This window comes from Thamnophis elegans, chromosome 2, assembly GCF_009769535.1.
Source record: "Thamnophis elegans isolate rThaEle1 chromosome 2, rThaEle1.pri, whole genome shotgun sequence".
NCBI lineage: Eukaryota > Metazoa > Chordata > Lepidosauria > Squamata > Colubridae > Thamnophis > Thamnophis elegans.
The window spans coordinates 147,179,994-147,203,641 of record NC_045542.1 but is presented as its reverse complement, the minus strand read 5'-3'; the positions used below and the strand labels follow the sequence as shown (position 1 = coordinate 147,203,641).

Sequence of the window (23,648 nt, the reverse complement as noted above, 5' to 3'; positions counted from 1 at the left end):
TGAGATTCCTTCGGCATGGCTGGCTGCGGAATTCTGGGAGTTGAAGTCTTCGTTGCAGATTCTCTTACTTCCGCCCTAAAACTCCGCCCTATCCTACCCCAAAAGAAGATAGATATATGTGTGTGTCTGTGTGTTTCGGGCGTGGGGGAGGAGAATGATCAAAGCGTTCCCAGAACTTCGCGTCCTTGTATAACTCTATAGGTACAAGTCTACGGCCAACCGGAAAAACCCCTTGAATTTAGATACCCAGGAAAGGCTTGCTACTGTGATCCTCGTTTTGTTTTGTTTTAAATGCCCAAGAGCCCTCCTCACCATCGAGTCGGAGAGCAGAACCGGCCTCGCGGGATCCCATGGTCTCCGCGGGGCTAGAAGGGCCACTTCCGGTGACGCCAGAGTGGAGAAATGTTCTGCGTTGGGGGGTGTGGGGAGGGAGGAAAGATGAAGGCGTTTGGAGGCGGGCTAGGCCGGGACCGAGACTTCGGTGGGAAGGGAGGCCGGTGAAGGAGCGGGAGCAGGAGGAGGAGGAGTCGCAGGCCTGGGCCTAAGGGCTGGTGGCTGGCCAGGAGCGTCCAATCCAGGGTGGTGCTGCAGCCCCATGGCAGCCCCGCCTTTGCCCGCCTCTTTGGACCCTCCGAGGGACCGAGTCTTTCCTCCGCGGGCAACGCAGCGGACGGTGCCGGCTCCCCTCTGACTCGCCCGCGCGTGATTTACACGGGGAAGGTAGGTAGGTTACTAATAAAGGAGAATAACTGGAAGCTCAGGATTGAAATTCTTGGTGCTCTCTGAGCTTGGCTGTTTTCTTATAGAGACTTTTCCTTACCCAAACTGGGGAACCTCATCAGTGCCAGTAGTAAAGGAGTGGGCTTTGCTCTCAGTTTAGATATTCTGATCTAGGGGCTTGGCTGATAAGATGCATTTCTTTTTTTGACCTAAAAGTTCTTACCCAAAGCCTTTATAAAAATCCCAACTGGGCTGAGAACTTAACTCCCAAACCATTTGCAGAGCAGTAACTGGAGAATTTACTCCTGCGAATCCCTTGGACTGCAAGGCGATCAAACCGGTCAATCCTAGAGAAGATCAACCCTGAGTGCTTTTTAGAAGGCCAGATCCTGAAGATGAAACTCAAATACTTTGGCCACCTAATGAGAAGGAAGGACTCCCTGGAGAAAAGCCTAATGCTGGGAAAGACTGAGAGCAAAAGAAGAAGTGGACAGCAGAGAATGAGGTGGCTGGATGGAGTCACTGAAGCAATAGGCATGAACTTAAATGTACTCCAAAGGATGGTAGAGGACAGGAAGGCCTGGAGGAACTTTGTCCATGTGGCCGTGATGAGTTGAACACAACTTTGCAGCTAACAACAATTGGAGAATGCTGGACTAGCATAGGAGAGTGCATTTAAAAAAAAAAAAAAAACTTTTCAGGTTGGAATAAGGTCAGAAGTGTCCTAGTCCTGTCAGGGAGGCTTTCTAGTGTGGAAAAGCTGGAGAGAACCCAAGCTGGAAGGGACTGGTAAGAGCTGGAAAGCGTCCATTTCTGGAGCATTTCCTGAAAAGATCCTTTATCCATTCTAAACTAGATAATTGTCTAGGAGTCCTTGGTGTTCTTTCAGCTTGATAGTTTTCTTACAGACTTTTCCTTACCCAAAATGGGTAAGGTCATCAGTGCTAGCTAGTAAGGAATGTGGTTTGCTCTCAGTTTATAATTCTACTGGCTTGCTTCACACGATGTGTTTTTTGACCTAAAAGATAATAGCTGCATTCTTACCCAAAGCTTTTTTAAACATCCCATCTAGGCTGGGAACTTAATTCCCAAACCATTGGCAGAGCAGTAATTGGAAAATGCTGGACTAGCATAGGGGAAGTGCATAATTTTAAGAAGCCTTTTTCAGGTTAGGATGTCAAAAGTGTCCTAGTCCTGTCTGAGAGGCTTTCTAGTGTGGAAAAGCTGGAGAGAATCCAAGATGGAAGGGACTGGTAAAAGCTGGAAAGCGTCCATTTCTGGAGCTCTTCCTGGAAAGATCCGTGCTCCAATCTGTACAAGATAGTTCTCTAGGAGTCCTTGGTGTTCTTTCAGTTTGATTGTTTTCTTATAGACTTTTCAATGCGAGGTAATATCAGTGCTAGTAAAGAGTCAGGTTTGCTCTCAGTTTATATTCTAGTGGCTTGCCTGTTAGTGGTGGTGGTCTTAGAGGTTCTTTGGTTGGGTTCTTTGCTGTTGGCTTCTTTGGCAGTTTCTTGATTGAAGTATTGTTTACTTCATTGTGGTCTGAGGTTAACCTTGGAGTTAATCTGTGCCCATCCGGGTGCTGACTGCTGGTGGGGAAGGTCCTTGAGTCTTTTTGTTCCTTTTTGGCTGGTCTATAGTTGTTGTTCATGTTTATGTGTCTATTGATGGCTGATTTGTCAGAGTGCCAAGCTTCTAGAAATTCCCTGGCACTTTTTGACTTGGTTTGGTCTAGGATGGTCACATTTTCCCAATTTAAACTATGGTTAAATCTGTCTTTATGTTGTGAGATTAAAGAATTTTCATCATGTCTACTGACCCCGGTTAGTGTTTGTGCCAGTCTTTTGCCTGTTTGTCCTATATCAGGAGTGTAAATTCAAGGCCCAGGGGCCAGATCTGGCCCATGGGGTGCTTAGATCTGGCCTGCGGGGCCGCCCTTGAAACAGCAAAGGACCGGACCGCAGTGCCTCTTCTGGCAAGGCGCTCGGACTATCACAAGTGCCCCCAACACAAGAGAGGTCGAGCTGGCCATGCCCACCCAGCCCCGAGGTCAAATACAACCCCGATGCGGCTCTCAATGACACCCTGTCCTACATAGTAATTGTTGCAATCCTTACATTGTATCTTGTAGGTGACTCCTATTTTTTCTTCTGGAGTTGTGGGGGTCTCTCTCGTCCACTGCCACGGCTGTCCTGGGTCTGAAAAGGACAAATCCGCTTTCTCAATCCTGCTAGAGCATTATTTTTTTTACTACCAGTTCTGTGGGCATGGTGTGGCTTGGGGGTGTGGCAGGAGAAGGATACTGCAAAATCTCCATTCCCTCCCCACTCTGAGGCCAGCCAGAGGTGGCATTTGCTAGTTCTCCGAACTATTCAAAATTTCTGCTACCGGTTCTCCAGAACCTGCTGGATTTCATCCCTGGAGCTAAGGCAAATTTAAAAAGGCAGCCTTTTTTTGGAAGTGAAATTTGGAAAACGGATGGAATATTTGGCATATTATCAATTGTTAGATGCCCTACTCCAAAGTTTGCTCCTTCGTAAGCTCTCTTCTGGCAAGCAAAAAGTGCTCACTGTTGTCAATCAATTTGGGATATTAGCCACTTATTGGACATGACACATATAGTTCTGCTTCTGTTTTTCCTGCAATAAATTTATGGTACTTTCTGTGTTATGGAGAGGAATCGTGTTGCTAGAAGACATTTAAAGTAGTAGCATCAGTATCCTTTGCAGTCATTGAACGGCCTTAAACTTTTGGCAAGATTGTCTAGGATAGGGGTGTCAAACTCAATTTCATTGAGGGCCACATCAGGGCTGTGATTGACCTTTGGAGGCTGGGTGGGTGTGGCTGACTTACACTGGCCTGATCTTTCCTCTATGCATTGGGTAGGCCAGGATAGCCCCGCGGGCCGGATCCGACCACATCGCAGGCCAAATTTGGCCCATGGGCCTTGAGTTTGACACCTCTGGTCTAGGAAAATCCTAACAATGATCAGGATTTTCTGTGTAACATATCGTTTGTAAAAGTAAGGGCTGAGTCAAATGATTGTGAATTCAGATTTTTCTTAAACCCGGGATTATTTTTAAGTCAGGGAGACATTTGCAATTTGGGTGAAATAATGTAAACTTAACACATGTAGTCCTTGACTTACCACTCTTCATTTAGTGACAGTTCAAAGTTACAACAGCATTGAAGAAAGTGATTTATGACCATGTCAGCATCCCCAGAGTGACATGATCAGAAATCTGGGTGCTTGGCAACTGGCATGTATTTATTTATTTTAAAAAAATGTATATTGCCACCTACTTGCACATGGTGGCTCAAGGCAGCTTAATTGTTTATGATAATTGCACTGTCCCAGGTTCATGTGGTCACCATTTGTAACCTTCCTATCCGGCTGCCGGCAAGCCAAGTTAATGGGGGAAGCCAGATTCACTTAACAACTGCAGGGATTCATTTACCAACTGTGGCAGAAAAGTCAAAAAAATGCTCATAACTTAGCAATGGCAATTTTGGGCTCAGTTGTGGTTGTAAATTGAGTACTATCTATATTGGTGCTCTTTAAGGTTAGTAGATAATATATTTAATGTGTTTTGATCTATAGAAGCTGTTTTATGAATATGGAGCATTGTATTTATTCATTTTAATTTTGTTTTCTTTTTGGCATGATTATCACAGAAACAACTTATTTTGCAAGATAAACTGGTGTTAAGGAAGAAGAAGCAAAAGGAAACAGCCTCCATATTTGGGCTGCTTTCACTCATCAGCTCCTGTGAATAAATCTCAACTATCCTCACTCCTGCCCAAAGAAGAAGATGCCTGTGATATCTGATCAGCTCCAGATGAATGAAACAAGGGGTAGGTAGACTATCGTTAAAGCCATTCATCACAGCTACCCAACAGTCTAATCTCGTGTAGGGGCAAATATTAGCTTGTTGTAATAGTTTTGTTGTAGGGCGTAATAGACATTCTGCTTCCTTCCTCATTGCCATCTTCCTCATTGCCAAGGCCAGATTATCAGAGTTTGATGTGGATGCAACTCTGCTTATAGTTTCCATAGTGAGGGAACTGTGTAATCAAGAGATATTCTAGAGCAGGGTCAAAGTGAAGGCCTGGGAGGCAGATCCAACCCACGAGGTGCTTAGATCTAGCCCGCAGGACTTCCCTGGAAACAGTGAAGGATTGGCCTGCGGTGCCTCTGCCAGCAAAAACTGAGCTCGGGAGGACGGCACACAGGTCCTGCCGAGCTCCATTTTCAACGGCAGAGGGTTGCCGGAGACCATCTCAGCTGAAATCAAAGCTCAGGAGCCTGTTTTCTCTTGCAGACTATTTGGGCAACCACAGGTGCCCTTGACACGAGTGACGTTGAGTTGGCCACGTCCACCCTGGTCACGCCCACTCCAGACTCCCGTGGTCAAACACAACCTTGATGCGGCCCTCAATGAAATCGAGTTTGACACTCCTGTTCTAGAGAAACTCGTTTGGCTCAGTCGTGTTTTTATAGCCGGTGTGGAAATTTTGATGGCTTAGGGCAAAACTAGAGTAGAAATTAGTTGTGTGTGTTGTCGGCTAATTGCTTCATTATGTAGATTTACTGTAGAATGCTCTTGATTTTTTTGTTCTTTGAATGGTATTTCCTAGAAATGCTGCAGCTATGGCATATCCTGTTCAAGAAAAGGTGGTCCAGGTTGACATGATTTTCATCTTTTTAGGTGCTGGATCTGAATCCCTTTCAGGTCTATACTAATGTGATTGTAAGCTACTTTGACCAATAATTGAGGAGATAAAATAAAAAAGGATGGATTAATTTTGGTCACTTGAACTTTCCCCATTTTTGGAGGTGCCCTGAATTGGCCAATTTAGAATTCTGGATATCCTTATTAACTTCAGAACATGCATATGCTGCCCCAGACATCGTTTCGTTTCCCAGCTTGCCACACATTTTTTTGGGAGGGGTGGGGGAGGGAAAGGTTTGGAATGTTAGCCCAGACAACAAGAAGAGATTGTCCCTTGAGAACCAAGGTCATCTCAAGGGGTGTTTGCCAGAGACTTGAAGGAGTGACCCTGGAGGGGAGGGAAATATCTATTCTTCAATTGTGCGAAAATCACAGGGAAATAGTTAGAGTTGGTTTTGCTTCGTGTGTGCCGAAATGATGTACTCAATAAAGTTATGCTTAAAAAGATCTGATCGCCTCGATTTGCTGGTTTGGTTGGATTTGTCAGTCGGAACCCTAACAGTTCTCTAGCTTCCACTATCTTTAGAATAGGGGTGTCAAAACTTAATTTGATTGAGGGCCGCATCATGGTTATGTTTGACCTTGGGGGTGGGGGGAGGCTGGGGAGGCCTGGCCAGCTCAACATTACTCATTGAGGCTCTGTTTCCGGCAGCGATGACCTCCTGAAGCTCTCTGCCAATGAAAATGAACCCCGGGATGCCACATGTGGCCTCCCTGAGCTCTGTTTTTGCTAGAAGAAGCACCATAGGCTGGTCCTTTGTTGTTTCCATGGCGGCCCTGTGGGCCAGATCTAAGCACCCTAAGGGCCAGATCCAGCCTGTGGGCCTTGAGTTTCACACCCCTGCTTTAGAAGGTTAATTAGCAGTCGTGCCATCCATTTCTTGGCTTCTCAACTCTTGGCTGTCTAGACTCTTCGCAGTCCAGCTGTGCTTGTTGGTAGGACGTCCGCCTCATCTATCATCTTTGTTGGTATTGACTTTTTTGGAGTAAAACCTCACTGAATTTCAGAGGGGAGGACAGGTAGCCCTCGTGTTACAACCATTTGTTTAGTGGCCGTTCCAAGTTACAACTGCATTGAAAAGCGCGACTGTTTCAGGCTTATGACCATAGCGGGATCCCCACGGTCACATGATCAAAACTTGGCCGCTTGGCAACAAGTGTCCCAGGGTCGTGGGAGCCCCTTTTGCGACTTTCTGACAAGCAAAGTCGGCGGGGAAGCCAGATTCACTTAACTGTCGTGTTACTAACTTAACCATTGCAGTGATTCACTTAACAACTGTGGCAAGGAAAGTCGTAAAATGGGGGCAAAGCTCACATAGCAACAGAAATTTTGGGCTCAGTTGTGGTTGTATATTGAGGACCATCTAATCTCCCAAGTTCAGGGAAGGACCAATTTCCATTTGCCATTGCAATCTTTCAGTGTCTTACATGAAGAGCCCATGTAAGCTTTTCTAGAGTTTTCTAGGGAAAGGGTGGGAAGTCTATCCAATAAAATATTAAACTGGGATCTTGGCTGATTCTGACTGAAACGTTCCTTCTATGTTACAGGAGCCATGGCAACCACAAATCCTCTGGAGACCCTCCAAGTGGAAGCCAGCTGTTCCGTCTGTCTGGAGTACCTGAAAGACCCTGTCATCATCGACTGTGGCCACAACTTCTGCCGGGTGTGCATCACCCGCTGGTGGGAGGATTTGAACCGAGACTTCCCTTGCCCCGTGTGCCGCAAGACCTTCCGCCACCGCTCTCTGAAGCCCAACCGGCAGCTCGGCAACATGGTCGAGATTGCCAAGCAACTCCAGGTCACCAATAAGCGAAAGATACGGGATGAGGACTTGTGCGAGAAGCACAATGAAGTGCTTCGCCTCTTCTGTAAGGAAGACCAGGAGGCCGTTTGCTTAGCGTGCGAGATCTCCCACGAACACCGTTCCCACACAGTTGTGTCCTTGGATGATGCCTCACAGGAGTACAAGGTAGGGTGACGGCATTGGCACACAATGGGTTCAAAGCTTTCCTACAACCAAGAGGGAGGGGTAAAGATCACCTTGACTGGCAGAGGGCTGATATAGAGGTAGTCCTCAGCTTACAACTGCTCGCTTAGCGACTGTTCAATGTTATAATGTGCGCTGCCCATCTCCCGTGGAGACATGACCACATTTTGGGCTGCTAGTAGCATCCCACGGTCACGTGATCACAACTTACAATTTTTTTTGCTATAAATTGACATGCAGCAATAGCACTTAGACCAGTGGGTCTCAACCTTCCTAATGCTGCAACCCTTTAATACAGTTCCTCATGTTGTGGTGACCCCCAACCATAAGATTATTTTATGTTTTCCGTATTTTTTTGAAAATATGTGTTTTCTGATGGGGAATATTCCCAAAGGGGTCCTGACCCACAGGTTGAGAACCACTGACTTAGACTAATGTACTACTTCATAGTGCTTACATCCCTCTCTAAGCAGTTTACAGAGTCAGCCTATTGTCCCCAGCAATCTGGCTGCTCATTTTACCAACTTCAGAAGGTTGGAAGGCTGAGGCAACCTTGAGCCAGTCAGGATTGAACTCCTAGGAATTGGCAGAGATAGCCTGCAATCCTGCATTCTAACCACTGCGTCACCGCAAAAAACTCCATACAGAACAATGGATTCGCTTAACTTCTGCAGCGTTTGCTGTATGATTGCCACATTTACTTAAAAGCCTCTGCCCCCACTCACCCAAAAAAGCCATAAAATTTAGTCAGTCATGTGATGACCCACTTAATGACTATCACGACTTACAACCATAATTGGCAGGTTCCATTATGGTTATAAGCTGAGGACTACCTGTATACCTACCTCTCTTTTCGTGGGTTCTGTATCAAAAGAGATTGTGTAGTAGCGGTGTATCTTCTTGTTTTGATCAGTTATAGTCTTTTGCTTTAAAAAATGATATTCAGAGCCTGCTCTGTAACAAGAGTGCTCGTGAGCATGTTTTCTTTCGAAGTATCCTAGAACAATATTTTCTAACCCAGGGTGCTCCAGAGGGTATTGGAGTCTCAGTGAAGGTGGCCTTTTCATGCAGTTCTGTGGGTTCCCACATAGCTAGAAAGTGTTAGTCTGAGAGGTAACTTTAAACTCATGACTGAATGCAAATACATACATGTCCCCAGGATAATGTTGCAGGATCCAATCTATGTCGGTCACCAGGACCAGATGTTTTGTATTCTGAGCTTTCGGACTCATGATTAACAAATCCCCAACTTTAAACTGTTAAAGGCATTTTGCTTCAGCCTTGTCCTTCATTTGTTTTTCTGTTTTTATTTCCCCCTTTCCCCAACTGGTGTCCAAATATGCAGTAGCTCCTGGTGACCTTTGAGCTTATATTTAACTTATATTTCTTCAAATCTCAGTATTCCCCTGAATACATACTTTTGCTTGGCAGTCTCATTTGGGTTTCAGTCCTGTTAGCTCCTTGGGAAAGAGGTTGGTTGTATCAGTATCGGTTATATTAAATACGTCAGAAAGATAAAAGTGGTACTAGATGAAAATATTGATTGTTGATTCTGGTTTGTTTATTAGAACTCTTCAGAGAGGAATAGCTCTTTATGTAAAAGAGACAATAAATGTTAAGCAATTTTTTTTGCGGATGAGGAAGGGAGGATCCTGATGATGGAGATAACAATGAATAATAAACAGATACTTTTAGTAGCAATATATGGACCAAATAACAATCAAGAGGATTTTTATGTTAAACACCATAAGAAAATAGCAGAATTGGACTACGAAAATATATGTGTGGTAGGAGATTTCAATGCAATTCTAGATGTGGAACAAGATTACAAAACCAGAAGAATAAACAAAAAAGCTAAAAAAAACCACTTCCAAAAGCTTTTTTCAAAATGGCAGAAGAAGTAGGTATCCAAGATGTATGGCGAGAGATTCATCCTAATGAAAATCAATATTCATTTTACTCAAATACACATATATGTCTTGGTCCAGGAGAGATATGATATGGATGTCAGCAGAATTAAAATCTAATGTGCAGGAAATAAATATAGAAATAAATAATTGGGTGGATCATAACCCAATAAAAGTGATATGGAAGGGACAAAAAAGGAAACCAAGATGGACTTTGAATCAATCAATGTTAAAAGAAAAGGAACTTATTCAATTTATGGAAAAAGAAATGGACTTTTTCCTTAAAGAGAATAGAAAAGAAGAAACGTCACTACAAAACGTCTGGGATATGGCTAAGGGATATATTAGAAGTCTAGTCATAACATACATGGGAAAGAAAAATAAAAAGAAAAGACAAAAGACACTAGAAGAATATAAGCGATTAGAGATAGAGCTACAAAAAGATCCACAAAAGAATATAAAAATACAAATGGAATTAACAAAACGTAAGCTGAATTTAACAGATAAAGAAGAACTAGCACAAAAAAATTAAAAGCGTTAAACAAAGTTTCTTTGAAAATACAAATAAACCAGGAAGATGGCTGGCATATAAACTGAAAAAGGAGAAGGAAAAGAAATTGATATACCAACTAATGGATGAAGAAGGAATTCTTCACTATCAAAATGAAGAGAAAAAGAAAGTGATTCAAAACTACTATGGAAAACTATATGATCAGGAAATAATCCCAGAAGATAAAATAAACCAATACTTAGAAAAAGTGGACTTCCCTAAAATCCTTGAAACAGTCAAAACAATGTTAGAGCAACAGATAACAATGATGGAATTAACAGAGGCAATTAAGAGAGTGGCAAGATGCCAGGCCTGGAATGACTACCAGCAGAACTATACAAAGACCTACAAAATATTCTAAGTACTCCAATTTTGGATGTATTTAATGATCTATTATCAGAAGCAAAAATACTAAACTCATAGATGGAGGCATTTATCACTCTCATACCAAAAGAAGATGCAGATTTGCAACAGATAAAAAATTATAGACCAATTTCACTATTGAATGCTGACTATAAAATATTTGCTTCAGTAATCGCAGGAAGATTAAAAAAGATTTCTAAACCAATTTATCCATTCAGATAAAAATGGTTTTCTACCTAAGAGACAAATTAAAGATAATAGAATAATTTTAAATACATTGGAATACTATGAAGCACATCCATTGGTCTTCCTAGATGCACAGAAAGCATTCAATAATATAAATTGGCAATTTATGCTAACAATTAAAAGACATGGACTTTGGGGAGAGATTTATTAACATGATTAAGGTGATATATTATAAACAAAATGCAAAGATGATAATAAATGGAGAGATGACCGAGAAGATCAATATTAAGAAAGGCAAAAGACAGGGATGCCCTCTGTCTCCTTTGTTATTCATGATGACATTGGAACTAATGAATAGAAATATTAGACAGGAGGTAGAGATGAAAGGTGTGGAAATAAAAAAGAAAAGTATAAATTACAGGCGTTTGTGGATGATTTAGTATTTATTTTGAAAGACCCACAAGAATTAATTTAAAAAATAGAAGAATATGGGGAAGTAGAAGGATTGAAAATAAATAAAGAGGAAACAAAAATCTTAGTGAAAAACATTACAGGCAAGCAGAAAAAAGAGTTAATGAAGAGAATAGATATTCTGATTACTAAGAAAGTAAAATATTTAGGAATTAATTTGACAGCAAGATGTGTTGATAGGGCTTTCAGTTAGGACAGGTAGAGGAAAAAGGATGCCATGGTAGAAGGAGACTCTATGGTGAGGGAATCGGACTTCCAGTTGGCTCCAGAATTCTGGTTAGGACCTTTGTGGCTCTTTGAGTGTTTAAGGTTGCCAACCCCTGAACTAGACGAATGGCAGAAGTTGTGGGATAATTGACAATGTCAACCGCATTCAAAGAAAATGTATATAAGAGTTACGTCAGCTTCATGAAATCTTCATGTATGTACTGTATTTTGCGTAGTATAAGGCGCACCGGAGTATAAGACGCACCAAGGTTTTGAAGAGGCAAATTTTTTTTAAAAAAGTTTTTGCACTCTGAAAACCTCCCAAAAATGTTTTTTTAAAATAAAAGGGCATCAATAGCCCTTAGGAGGCTTGTAAAGTTATATAAGAGTTTTGTTTTTGTTAATTCAGGAAAAGATGCAGAAATGTTTGGAGCCATTGGAAAAGAAATTGCAAGAGATCGCCCACTGCAAATCCCGAGAAGAAAAGAAGGCTGGGGAACTCAAGGCAGGTGTTGAGTCCTCGGTTCACTGCCGAAGGACAGAGTATTTATTCTTAATTTAATTTTTCACCATAGCTAAAAGAAAAACAGTTTTAAAATGTAATGTTAAATTTCAGCCTTTTGTACCTGGGTCCAGAGGTGGTATTCAGCAGGTTCTAACCAGTTCTGGAGAACCAGTAGCGGAAATTTTGAGTAGTTTGGAGAATCCGGTAAATACCACCTCTGACTGGCCTCGCCCCCATCTACTGTCTGCCTCCCAACTGATGGGGAAGGAATGGGGATTTTGCAGTAACCTTCCCCTGCCATGCCCACCAAGCCATGCCCAAAGAACTGGTAGTAAAAAATATTGAATCCAACCACTCCCTCTGTCCCCACTTTAGTTAATTTACACATTTTTCTTAACAACTGAGAGTGCTTATGACATTATTAAATCCTTAAATCAGGGGTGTCAAACTCAAGACCCGGAGGCCAGATATAGTCTGCGGGTACTTAGATCTGGCCCATAAGGCCACCCTGGAAACAGCGAAGGACCGGCCCGCGATGCTTCTGCATGTGGCCCACCCAAGCTCTATTTCCACTGGCAGAGGGCTGCAGGAGGCCGTGGCAGCTGAAAATGGAGCTTGGGAACCTGTTTTCTCTGGCAGAGCATTCTGGCCACCACAGACACTCCCTGACAGGAGTAACGTCAAGCTGACCACACACATCCTGGCCACGCCCATTCTCCCCGCCCTCGAGGTCAAACATAACCCTGATGCAACCCTCAATGAAATCGAGTTTGACACTCCTGCCTTAAATGATACCCAGGTTAGAAAAGAAAGGCCTCTCCTGGTTTCAGACATTTTTAAAATGTGTAATATTCCAAATAGTAACAATACAGGTAGCCCTTGATTTACAACCATTCATTTAGCAATTGTTCAAAGTCACAATGGCATTGGGGGGGGGGGGGAAGTCTTATAACCGATTCTCATAAATACAACCGTCGAAGCGTCCTCACAGTCACATGAACCGAATTCAGGCGCTTGGCAACCAGCATATATTTACAACGGTTGTCATTTCCAGGGGTCACATGATCACCATTTGCAATCTTCCCAGCCAGCTTCGGACAAACAAAGTCAATAAGGGAAGTTGGTTTCTCTTTAACAACCTGGTGATTCACGTACCCACTGCAGTGATTGGCCTAACCATGGCATAAAGGTCGTCACATCAACTCACTTAACAACTGCCTTGCTCAACAATGGAAATTCTGCCCCCAATAGTGGTTGTAAGTCGAGGAGTACCTGTAAAGAAAATTTCTCAGATAGGAGTCTGAATATAAATTCTTCAGAGAGATTTAGCGACACTAAGAACAGCCCGAAAAGAAACACAACAGAACTAAAGCTTATTAAAAATGCCTGGTCTGCCCAATAAGTTAAAGAAACAAGACATAGAAATGTTTCTCCTCCCCCCCCCGCCCCAAATATTATCCAACCTTTTCTTCTTATGTGTCTGCAGCGGAAGGTGGAGGACCGTCGTCAGCTCATCATTAATGAGTTTGAGGAGCTGCACCTATTTCTAGCAGACGAGCAGGACATACTAATGCAACGCCTAGAAAACGAGGAGAAGGAAATTTTACAGAAGTTGAAGGAGAATGTGACGGAGCTGTCAGAACAACGGATGGCCCTCAACAGCCTTATCACAGAAATCGAAGAAAAATGTTTGCAGTCGGGCATGGACATGCTCCAGGTATGAGCTCCCCCCTCCCCCAGGAATTTTGAATCAAAGAGCGAAGTTTGCTCTGGGAAGAAACTGGGCATTTCTGGTATAATCCAGATTGTTTGGGCATATAGCAAAAAGTGGGTTTAGAATCAGAGGGAAAAATCTGGGAGATTTTAATAAATTTCCACAGGAAAATGCTTTCTGAGAATATATCTACACTCAAACTTTTCAAGAACTCAAGACTGCACACGTTATTGTCTGCCTACCCTAGCTGTTTCTAGGTAGTCTCGAGTTATGACTGGACATTTAATGACCCTTTGAAGTTACAGTGGCCTTGGAAAGGGTGCTTGAAGCCCATAAAGCCTTTCCGGCTGTGGTAAAATGTTGCACCAGGGTACAGTCACGTTACCACATTTTTTTGATGCTTGGCAAGTCGCTGTCACAAACAGTTGCAGTATCCTGCAATCACGTGGCTGAGATTTTTATTTGGCTGATTTCTTACAAAACAACCCCCATCCCCCAAGTTAAGTGAATGGATTCACTTAACAAATGTGTGATTTGCTTAACAGCCACCATAAAAAACGGTCAAAAAATTGGATCCCAGTTAAATGGATTTCTTAACTTATGACCGCAACAATTTATAACTGAAATTCTAGTCCCAATTTTGGTCATAAGTTGAGATCTACCTGCATTTTACAGTGGGTTTATAAGGACAATTAAATTGAATAATGTCAAGAATAAATTCAGGATTTGGGGGGCAGGGGGTTGAGTCAGGGCTCCCTTAGTCCTAGTCCAGCATTCTTGGAAGCATTTGATAGGAATGTTGGACGCTTCCATCTCTGTAATTCTAAACTTATGCCAAAAGTGTTTATCCCAGTGGTGTGGTCCTACCGGTTTGGCTGAACCGGTAGTGTTTTGGCGGCCTGGGTCGCTGGAACTGGCAGCAAACCATGCCTGCCATGCTCCCAAACCAGTTTTTCGGTCTCTTCTGCTGTTGCCGGCATGTTTCGGCATCCACAGAGCAGTTTTCAGTCAACTGTGCATGCACAGCAACGTGCTGTGTGCGGGCACACGAGCGAATGAAACGAGCAGCACACACGTAAAACTCCCTCTCCGCAAACCGGTAGTAAACCGGTTAGGAACCCACCACTGATTTATTCCCTCTCTTAGAAGGCTGAAGAATTACAAGCTGTTATCTACTTCTTTAAAAGATGCGTATGGCTAGAAAAAGTGATTGAAATAAAAGAACCAATATTACGTGATCCCACAGGGTGATTTAATTAGTTTTGAATGTCTGCTAGTGCTACAGCTTCAAAATTGTAGTTTTCTTCCATTTGAAGCGATTTTCAAATGTTAGCTTTAAGTTACTTGTCAAGGTTATGTAAACCTATCTTGTTTCTCGTGCACATCCTCTTTCGACTGACGTTTATTTGATGGTTGATAAGGCTAGAGCTCATTTCTGTGGCTTTGTGAATGCAATTTGTATAGTTCTTGTAGCTTCCTGTTCAAATGTGTTGGTTTCTAGCACTGCAAATATGCAAATATGGCGTGAGAGGATAGAATAAGGTGATGGGATCATCATCCCACATGCCAATCCTTTTGGTGCATAACTTCCTATGCAAATGGGTTTTTTTTAATTTAATGTGTGGGTTCTCCTAAGATCAGATGAAATCTTAATATTATTTCCTGTCTTTATACAGGACGTGAGGAGCACATTTGAGAGGTAAGGAACAATTCTAATTGTTGCTGTTATCATCAGAGAAGCAGTATAACTAACTTAAAAATGAAAGCTCAAAGTTGAGTATCTGAAGGCATGTGTATGTGTTCCTATATTGACACCATATTTTTAACTAATTTAATTTTTTTAAATGAAATTGAGGTGGGATACTTTACTCCAGAATTCACAGTCTTTAGTGATATATATTATTTTACTTGGGAACTGCTTGTTGGACCCATTAAAAAAAACGGGGAAAAATCAATTTGGCTTAATAGCAACAGCAGTTACTCATATATCGCTTCACTGTGCTTTACAGCCCTCTCTAAGTGCTTTACAGAGTCTCCTGCACCACTGCAACTCTTAATGTGAATGTTACTTGCAGTAAGTTAATAAAAGTAGTTTGTACCATCTGTTTTGATGTTTTCAGTAAGCATACATAATTGAGCTCTTGTTATAAAGTAAAAATAAACAAAAAACTCAAAGGGCAGACTGGATGGACCACTAGTTTTTTTTCCCCTGCCATTGGTGTTCTGTGCTTCTATGTCTTCGGCCACAATAGCATAACTCTGAAATTCAATTGAGTAAAGGCGCAGATGTGAGACAGAGGTTTGTTTAAGATGTCCAGCTTACCAGATCTTCCTCAATCCAACTTGATTATAAATAGTCCTTGACTTATGAACACAATTGAGCTCAAAATTTCCGTTGCTAAGTTGTTAAGTTCTTGACCCTCCTTGGGACAATTAAGTTGTTAAGTTAGTAACACAATTGTTAAGTGAATCTGGCTTCCCCATTGAACTTTGAGGTCACAAAAGGAGATCACATGACCTCAGGACACTACAACTGTCATAAATACATGCCAGTTGCCAAGCATCCAAATTTTGATCACATGACCATGGAGATGGTGCAGTGGTTGTAAGTGCGAAACATGGTCATAAATCACTTTTTTTCAGCGCTGTTGTAACTTTGATCTGTCACTAAGTGAACTATTGTAAGCCGAGGACCACTTGCACTGGCAGCAAATGTTGTTTCAGTAGTGTGACATATTTATCAGCTTTGACTAGGAGGCCAGGTAGAGCCTTATGTAGGCAGAGATAGGTTGGTGGTGTTCTGACCTAGGCTTCCCCGAAAACCACAAAGCAGATTCCTGGTCCCAACAAAACCCCTTTTATTAAACGAATGTGAATTCCTCTCATTCACATTCAGCAAAGACCTGGTAAATGGTCTTTCAAAGGTGAATTTATGACCACAGATCTTATCTATCTTGGAAAGCTGCCATGTAAATATTTCCCAAACACAGTGCTGTGCAAGGAAAGACTTGGCACAGAGTCTTTGGGATTCACGGACAGATTTTCACACTCCTGAAACAAACAAATGAACGAATTGTTTCCTGCAAAAGCCCACCTGTCTTTCACTCCTCGTTTATTTCCTATGGGAGGGGCCATTCACCGTCCACCTGCGGTTTTACTCCCAAGTCGACCCTGATTTCTTAGCTGTTCTTTTCTTCTGGCAGCTCTGTGTATGCGCACACTGGGAACAGGCTCCAGCTGTTTCTCTGCCACACTGCTGTCTAGCTCTGAAGGCAGCTGAGAAATGCTAGATGCCCTTTGCCCCATCTCTGCCCCCGACGTAGAGCCCTCATCCGAGCCTTCCCCAGACTCCAGGGCTGGCCCATGTTCCTCTCCAACCTCCTCACTGTCCATCTCTGCTGCCAGCTCTGTTGGCCGCTGACGGGCCACAGTAGGTGTTTAAAAAAAGTGGGGTGCAGGCTGAGCATTGAGATTGACTGGATTTTACCCAGTTGCTCTGTTCTTTTCCATGCAGATGTGAAGAGGCACAAGCCCACGAGTCAAGTCAGGTCTCCATTGAGCTGGAAAAAAATTTCTACAGTTTCCCACGACAATACTTTGTCCTGCGCAAAATTATTAAGACCCTCACAGGTGAGTTATGATGCTGCCTCCAATATTTTTTCCATGTGGGTGGAAAAAGCTTTAAGGGGGAAAAAAACCTAGCCTTTTTGATCTGGAATCTGGTAGATCTTGGGAAATGGCTATAGGTATTCCTCAACTTACAGCCATGGTTGAGCTTGGAATTTTGGTTATGAGTCGAGGCCATTAAGCAAGTCACTACATGGCCTGACTTTATGGCTGCATCCTGGCTTTACCAGGCATGGTCATTAAGTGGAATGCATTAAGTGGAGTGCAGAGTGCCTCAGGAGATGGGGGAGACCCTGAGAGGCCTGTAGTTTTTGAACGGTCACTGAATGAATTGTTGTTAAGCGAGGACTATCTGTACTTGCCCAGTCATAGGTATTTAAATCATTACACAGTGCTCATTTATTAGGAGGCTACCTATTGCCTCCGGCTGCACCTGTGGGGGTACACTTCCTGCTCCAAATGTTTGTTTTTATGTTTCTGGAGAATGTGGCACATTTTCAGGCAAAACCATCTGTTTTCTATGAAAGGTTGTGGAGTCCAGGAGTGGTGTATCCCTTGGGTTATACTTTGGGGCAAAGAGCATTAATCAGAAAAGTGGTCAACTGGATCTTCCAATACCTCTAATGATCTGTCATACAATGCTGTCAAAAAACCAAAAGTGAGTGTAGATCAGTCTCTCACAATCTGTTATTTTACAGATGTATTCCTGAGAATTCTGGAATTTGCTATCCCAACACATCGGGAAGGTACCAAATTGGGAAGGCAAATTCAACTGTTCATGTTGACCCAGTTTAAACTATTGGTAAATAAAGAGCATTTCCTCAGAAAACTCAAGAGTCCAGCTGCCACATTGGCTTATATCAGGGATGTCAAACTCAAGGCCAGGGGCTGGATCCTGCTCATGGGGTGCTTAGATCTGGCCTGTGAGGCTGCCCTGGAAACAACGAAGGACCGGCCTGCAGTGTCTCTGACAGTGAAAACAAAGGTTGGAGGGGGGGGGGACACCCGCAACCCTCCCAAGCTCCGTTTTTGCTGCCAGAGGATTGCAGGAGGCTGTCGCAGCTGAAAATAGAGCTTGGGAGCCTATTTTCGCTGCTGGAGCACTTGGGCCACCACAGGTGCCCCTGACACGAGTGATGTTGAGCTGGCCACGCCCACCCCAGCCCTCCGAGAGCAAACACAACCCTGATGCACCCGTCAGCGAAATCGAGTTTGTCACCCCTGGTGTCAGGTTTCCAAAAAAATGTCCTAATTGATTCATGAGCCTAGTTTCTATCATAACAGATTTCTTATACCTTGAATTGCTTGTTTGTCTGCCAAATTTTGAACATTGATTTCACTAGACAACAAAAATTTTGCTCCTTAAAAACCTTTCTGGTGTTATCTTATAGATTTTTGGTTGCTAATTGCAAAAATAACCTGTAATTTAGCGTATCATGTACCGTTCTATAGATAATCTTCTGTTTTTACACCAAGGCAATGTACAACCTTCAGCACCTGTTGGCCATGCTGCACATATGAAAGAAAGATATGAATACATCTTCAATATCTGTAAAATTCTAAAAGAAGTGGCTCTGCGGCATGGAATTGAACAATGAACTGTTGTTACATATGCAATTGGGACAGCCGTGCAAGAGATTCCACATTACATTAAAAAGAAATGGCCACGTTGAAAGGATTTGGTTCCAGGACTGAAAAACGTGGCCAATGAACCTCTTGTTGATCCAGCAGTTATTATTGCCTCCACTCCACATAAAACTCGGACTGATGAAAGATGCTATGACAATGATGAAGAAGGAAGGTGATGGTTTTCGTTATTTGAGACAAATGTTCCCAACAATAACTGATGTCAAGATTAGGAAAGGTATTTTTGCTGTTCCACAGATCAGATATGTCATCAGTAACAAATTGTTTGAAGATGTGTGTTAGTGGAGCCAGAGAAAATCACCTGGAAAGCATTCAAGGATGTTGATAAGAATGTTCTTGGCAACGACACGGCAACAAACTATATTCAGCTGGTTGACAAACTTCTTACAGCATACAAGATCATGAAGCACAACATGTCATTGAAGATTCATTTTTTGCATTCATACTTGGACTTCTTTCCTCAAAATCTAGGTGCATTCAGTGATGAATATGGTGAGAGGTTTCACCAGGACTTTGCTACAATGAAAAAAAAATGGTTTTCAGGGCAACTGTAATCCATCAATGCTGGCTGACTTGTTGGACATTGCAACGAGATGCATCAGATACCGATTATAAACAATCCCTTAGAACTGGACCCTCTTCATACCAATTGAATTGAAAAGAATCTATTGTGAACGGTGCTTTGAAAGCTGTCCCTTCTATTCTTGGGAATATAGAGATCTTATACATGTTACTTTTTTTCTTGATCTTAAGATGATCTGTCTTAAGATCCCCAGAGGGTATCTGGGTTTTCTCGTTGAGATAGGAGTTTATGGCTGTAGGAATGTTCCAGTACATGTAGCATTTTACACATAGATCGTGAGTAAGAGGTTGATAAATACTGAACAGCCTCAATAGGAGTTGCGGCTTTTCCGAACACATTTTATAAAATCATTAGCATTTATTGCATTGTTATCCTTTGCCACTTCTTAGGAACAGGCACTCTCATTTTTCCCTCCATCATTTAGGATTTTCTAAATCACATTTAATACACACTTGTAATAATTATTCATCAAATATACTTATTGGAAAATAACAACTGGAGGATGGTAACAGTGGGATGGTTAAGGTACCATGGTTATTGTAGAAGCTTCTTCTACCACAGGCTTTCCAAATAAACACAGTCTCCATCTTTAAAGGACAATGTACCGGTACAATGGCACATCTACTAGAGAATTTGTCAGAAGATTGGAAAATGCTTTTAGATCCTCTTAGCTGATCTCTTATATTGATCTACAGAATTTGGAGACCCAAGTCCTTTTTCCTTCCCTTGGAGAACTGAACTTTCTATTGGATCTCAAGATTTATCTCACATTTTTAAGCCCTGAACAAACAACCTGATTTGTCTCCAGGATCTGGATTTCCAAGCAGAATGGAACCACAACCAAATTGCAGTATATAAAAAGTCAAGGATGATGATTTTTATTCCAGCTATGTTGTTGCCCCTAAGGATAGAAACTTGGGGCTCATCCTTGACGTGAAGTATATGAACTCATTCCTCTCATCAACATTCAAGATAATATCTTCCATTTTATCCTTCCACCATTATAAGAAGGGCAGTGCTTTGCATCCATCAACCTGACTTGATAGGTTTATGTTTTCACATCAATGTCATTTTCAACCTTTCTCCTTCAGCTAAGCTCTTGCTTTGTGGTTTTCAATATCTATAACAGCAATTGTGACACATCTCTACAAGCATGAGAAGATGGTTATCAAACACTGACTGGCTGTTGATAGTTTCCACCAGAAAATAATAATGTAGGGCATATGCATGGTCCCAATCTTGCTTGAGTACATAAGCTTGAAAGTTAAACTTCAGAAGAAATCCTACTCCTCATTCTCTCAGGCTCCAAAGTTCTTTGGAGCTAAGATTGTTGAGATTGACTTCAGACAAAGTTGGTACAAAGTCTCTATACTGGTCCCAGGCATCTGTTCCATGAGACCAATTCTTGCTCATGTGGCTTTACATCTCCTGAATCACAAGAGTGCAAACTACAAGACTCCATTTGTGGCTTGGGGCTTGGTACTTCCTACTGGTTGCAGAGATATTAAACATCCGTCAGATGGCACTTTACATCCCAGAATTCCTCCCTGGAGTAAGTGAACAATTGAGTAGGAGACACACAATTTGATCAAAACCACCTCTCCAGCTCTGCTTCTGGGTGCCTGCTTAATAAAATGGTGGACATATTGTCTATTCCTAGGAACAAAAGGATCATAGTTAAAGAGTAGAGAAGATGCTTCCCATCAACAAGCTAAGACCTCTAGTGCTACTTAAGACCTAATTGTTTTGGGAAGTGTTACTGAACACTCCATGTTGGGCAACACATAGTCTGTAACATACATGAGCTGGAAGGAAGTAGGTTCTCCCCTTAATTGTTACTCTCACTACACCTTTGGAACTGATGCATGAAAAAAAGTGATTAAGGTTCCTGGTTGCCCATCGGATGGGCTAAGCCATTCCTTGCTTACATGGATGGAAGTGATGTAGTTACAGTTCTCAAAGCATTGTTCCTCCAGCAGATGTTCTATTTGCCACTGTAGCCAAACTCACTGCCTGCATTAGTGTTGCAGCTGGTTAAGAGGCTCCAAAATCCCTCTCATCCTTGTGACCAGAATATTTCAAGTCATAGAGACAGAACTGATCGGATCTTAATTGCCAACTCCGAGCCCAACTGGCCCCTGTTTACATGGTCCTGTGTTTACTATAACAACACATACATCTGTCTACCAAAAACGTGGAACTTTATAAAGACTGAATGAAATACCCAGATTTGCTGTCACTCAAATACATGGCATGGCAGATTCAGACCTGACTTTTACTTGATTTCAGTTGGGAAGTCTTTTGCACAACACAGACACTCTACCTGTAAAGGATATACTTTGTATGGCAGACAACCATGAAATTTGCAGCATGTTACCATTGTATTCTTCATTGTTTTTGTTATCTCCAGCATTGCAAGTCTCTCTTTTTCCTCGTTAAAAGTTAATGTCACCTTAACACCCATGTTTAGGAGACAGTGCTTTCATTTTCTCGAGATAATACTGTTCGTGAAGAGATTGTTGAGTTTCTCTCTATCTTTGCCTCTAGCCTGGAGTTTCAATATTTACATTTACATTAAACCTTGTGAACTGAAAACTTGTTTCTTATCATTCCTTGGGGAGAATTGCCTTCCTCGTGGCAATTGCTTTAGTTTATATGATAAGGGAAATATCTCCTCTGAGAATTGTTCCTCCCTCCAAGCTGCATCCTTCAGCCAGATATTTCTTACCTCCAGTGACGTGCAGTGAGGGTTACCATTGGTGAGGCAAGAGCACAGCAGCAGTGAGAAGCAACGTCCCCGCCGCTGTGTCCGACAGGTGTCTCGTGTTTATGGTGGACATAAAAGCGAGACGCCTGTCGGACACAGCAGCGGGGGTGTTGCTTCTCGCCGCTGCCACGCTCTGCCGCCTCCCCCACCCCGCCTTCTCCGTCCCCACTGACATTCCAAAAGGACATTCCAAAAGTATGCCGCCGAGAAGCAGCAGAGCCGGGATCATTGCCGCCAAGACCCAGGTCTGCCCAGTAGAAAATGCCGGGCAGAGAAGAAATTGCTGCTGAAGAACCTCTCCAGAATCACCCTTGATGGAAACTGCTAAATTGCGCAGTCGCTCAAGTGCCCTTGCACAGGCATGATTTGCTGCTCCCAGATCAGGAGGCGGGAGAATCAGTGCCTCCTTTGCATACAATTTTTTTTGCTTTTTAACCCTTTCTTAACTTTTAAAAGGCAAAAATATCCTTATGCAAAGGAGGCCCCGAGTTCTCTGGCCTCCTCCTATCGTTAACACTGAGAGCAGACACCAAGCCACTGTGACTTGAAATCTGGTAGCAACTATCCTGGCTTTAATTATTTAAAAAAAATTCTTTAAAATTATTTCCTTTCCCTCAGGAGACTGGTGAGGCCCCGCCTCCTCTGCCTCTAGTGACTGCACGTCCCTGCTTACCTCCCTAAGAATTTTTCCCTACTTTCCAAATAATTTCACTAACACATTCAACAGTTTAGAATACTCATTCTACCCCCTAAATCTGGAGAGGATTTTATCTTCATTGTATTGTATTGCAAAACAGGAAAGGGATGGATGGATGGATGGATGGATGGATGGATGGATGGATGGATGGATGGAAGGAAGGAAGGAAGGAAGGAAGGACGGGACCCACTGCTATGGAAATGCATTCTTGAAATTCTGAAGCTTTGTTCTGTGATAGCAAAGCAATTGAGTGTGAAGTCAGTTCATCAAGATCAGGGGTGTCAAACTGGATTTCATTGAGAGCCGCATCAGAGTTGTGTTTGACCCTGGGGGCTCAAGATGGGTATGGCAAGAGTGGGTGTGGCCAGCTCAACGTCACTCTTGTTGGAGGCACCTGTGATGCCAACGAAAATGGGCTTCTGAGCTCTGTTTTCAGCTGCCACAGCCTCCTGCAATCCTCTGCCAGTGAAAACAAAACTCGGGCGGGCCGTGTGCTGGTCCTTTTCTGTTTTCACTGGCAGAAGCACTGCAGACAAGTCTGTTACTGTTTCCAGGATGGCCCCGTGGGGCCAGATCTAAGTACCCCATGGGCCGGATCAGGCCCATGGGCCTTAAGTGTGACACCCCTTATCAAGACAGTGTCACATTCTGTTGTTTTTCTCAAATATGCTACTTTTAGTCATAATGCCAAGTAGCTTTCATCTCAGTTATCAATGTTTATGAGATACTATTAGTTATTAACTCCAGAAAAGTTTCCTCTTTTCCTCACCTCAGCTTTTCTGAGCACTTACTTCTACACTAAGTACAAGGTTTATAAATCATTGTGTTTGTGAATCACAGATGAAGAGCTGTGTTTCTTACCCATAATTATTTATCGGAGTGGTTTATCTGCTAGTTTTGCAGTGCATTCTGTTCTGGTGCCAATCATATTGGTTGGCATCATTGGGTTATGTTGAAATTGATGAGACAGGTGACATTTG

General features: G+C 42.6%; 1 protein-coding gene across 3 annotated transcripts in view; it reads left to right on the top strand.

Annotated features, from left to right (window-relative positions):
- The first annotated feature begins 220 nt into the window (after window positions 1–220).
- The window catches only part of LOC116502903 (E3 ubiquitin-protein ligase TRIM39-like), a 28,655-nt gene continuing 5,227 nt past the window's right edge, over window positions 221–23,648 (top strand). The window contains exons 1-8 of one of the 3 annotated variants that reach the window (XM_032208912.1): window positions 221–720; window positions 4,399–4,578; window positions 7,005–7,426; window positions 11,538–11,633; window positions 13,120–13,350; window positions 15,024–15,046; window positions 16,862–16,977; window positions 18,451–21,967. In XM_032208912.1, the coding sequence (XP_032064803.1) occupies window positions 4,536–4,578; window positions 7,005–7,426; window positions 11,538–11,633; window positions 13,120–13,350; window positions 15,024–15,046; window positions 16,862–16,977; window positions 18,451–18,572 (1,053 nt within the window). In that variant the 5' untranslated portion in view covers window positions 221–720; window positions 4,399–4,535 and the 3' untranslated portion in view covers window positions 18,573–21,967. Of the gene's footprint in view, window positions 725–4,398; window positions 4,579–7,004; window positions 7,427–11,537; window positions 11,634–13,119; window positions 13,351–15,023; window positions 15,047–16,861; window positions 16,978–18,450; window positions 21,968–23,648 lie in introns of those variants that run through there. The other 2 variants (XM_032208910.1, XM_032208911.1) reach the window with 2 other exon arrangements.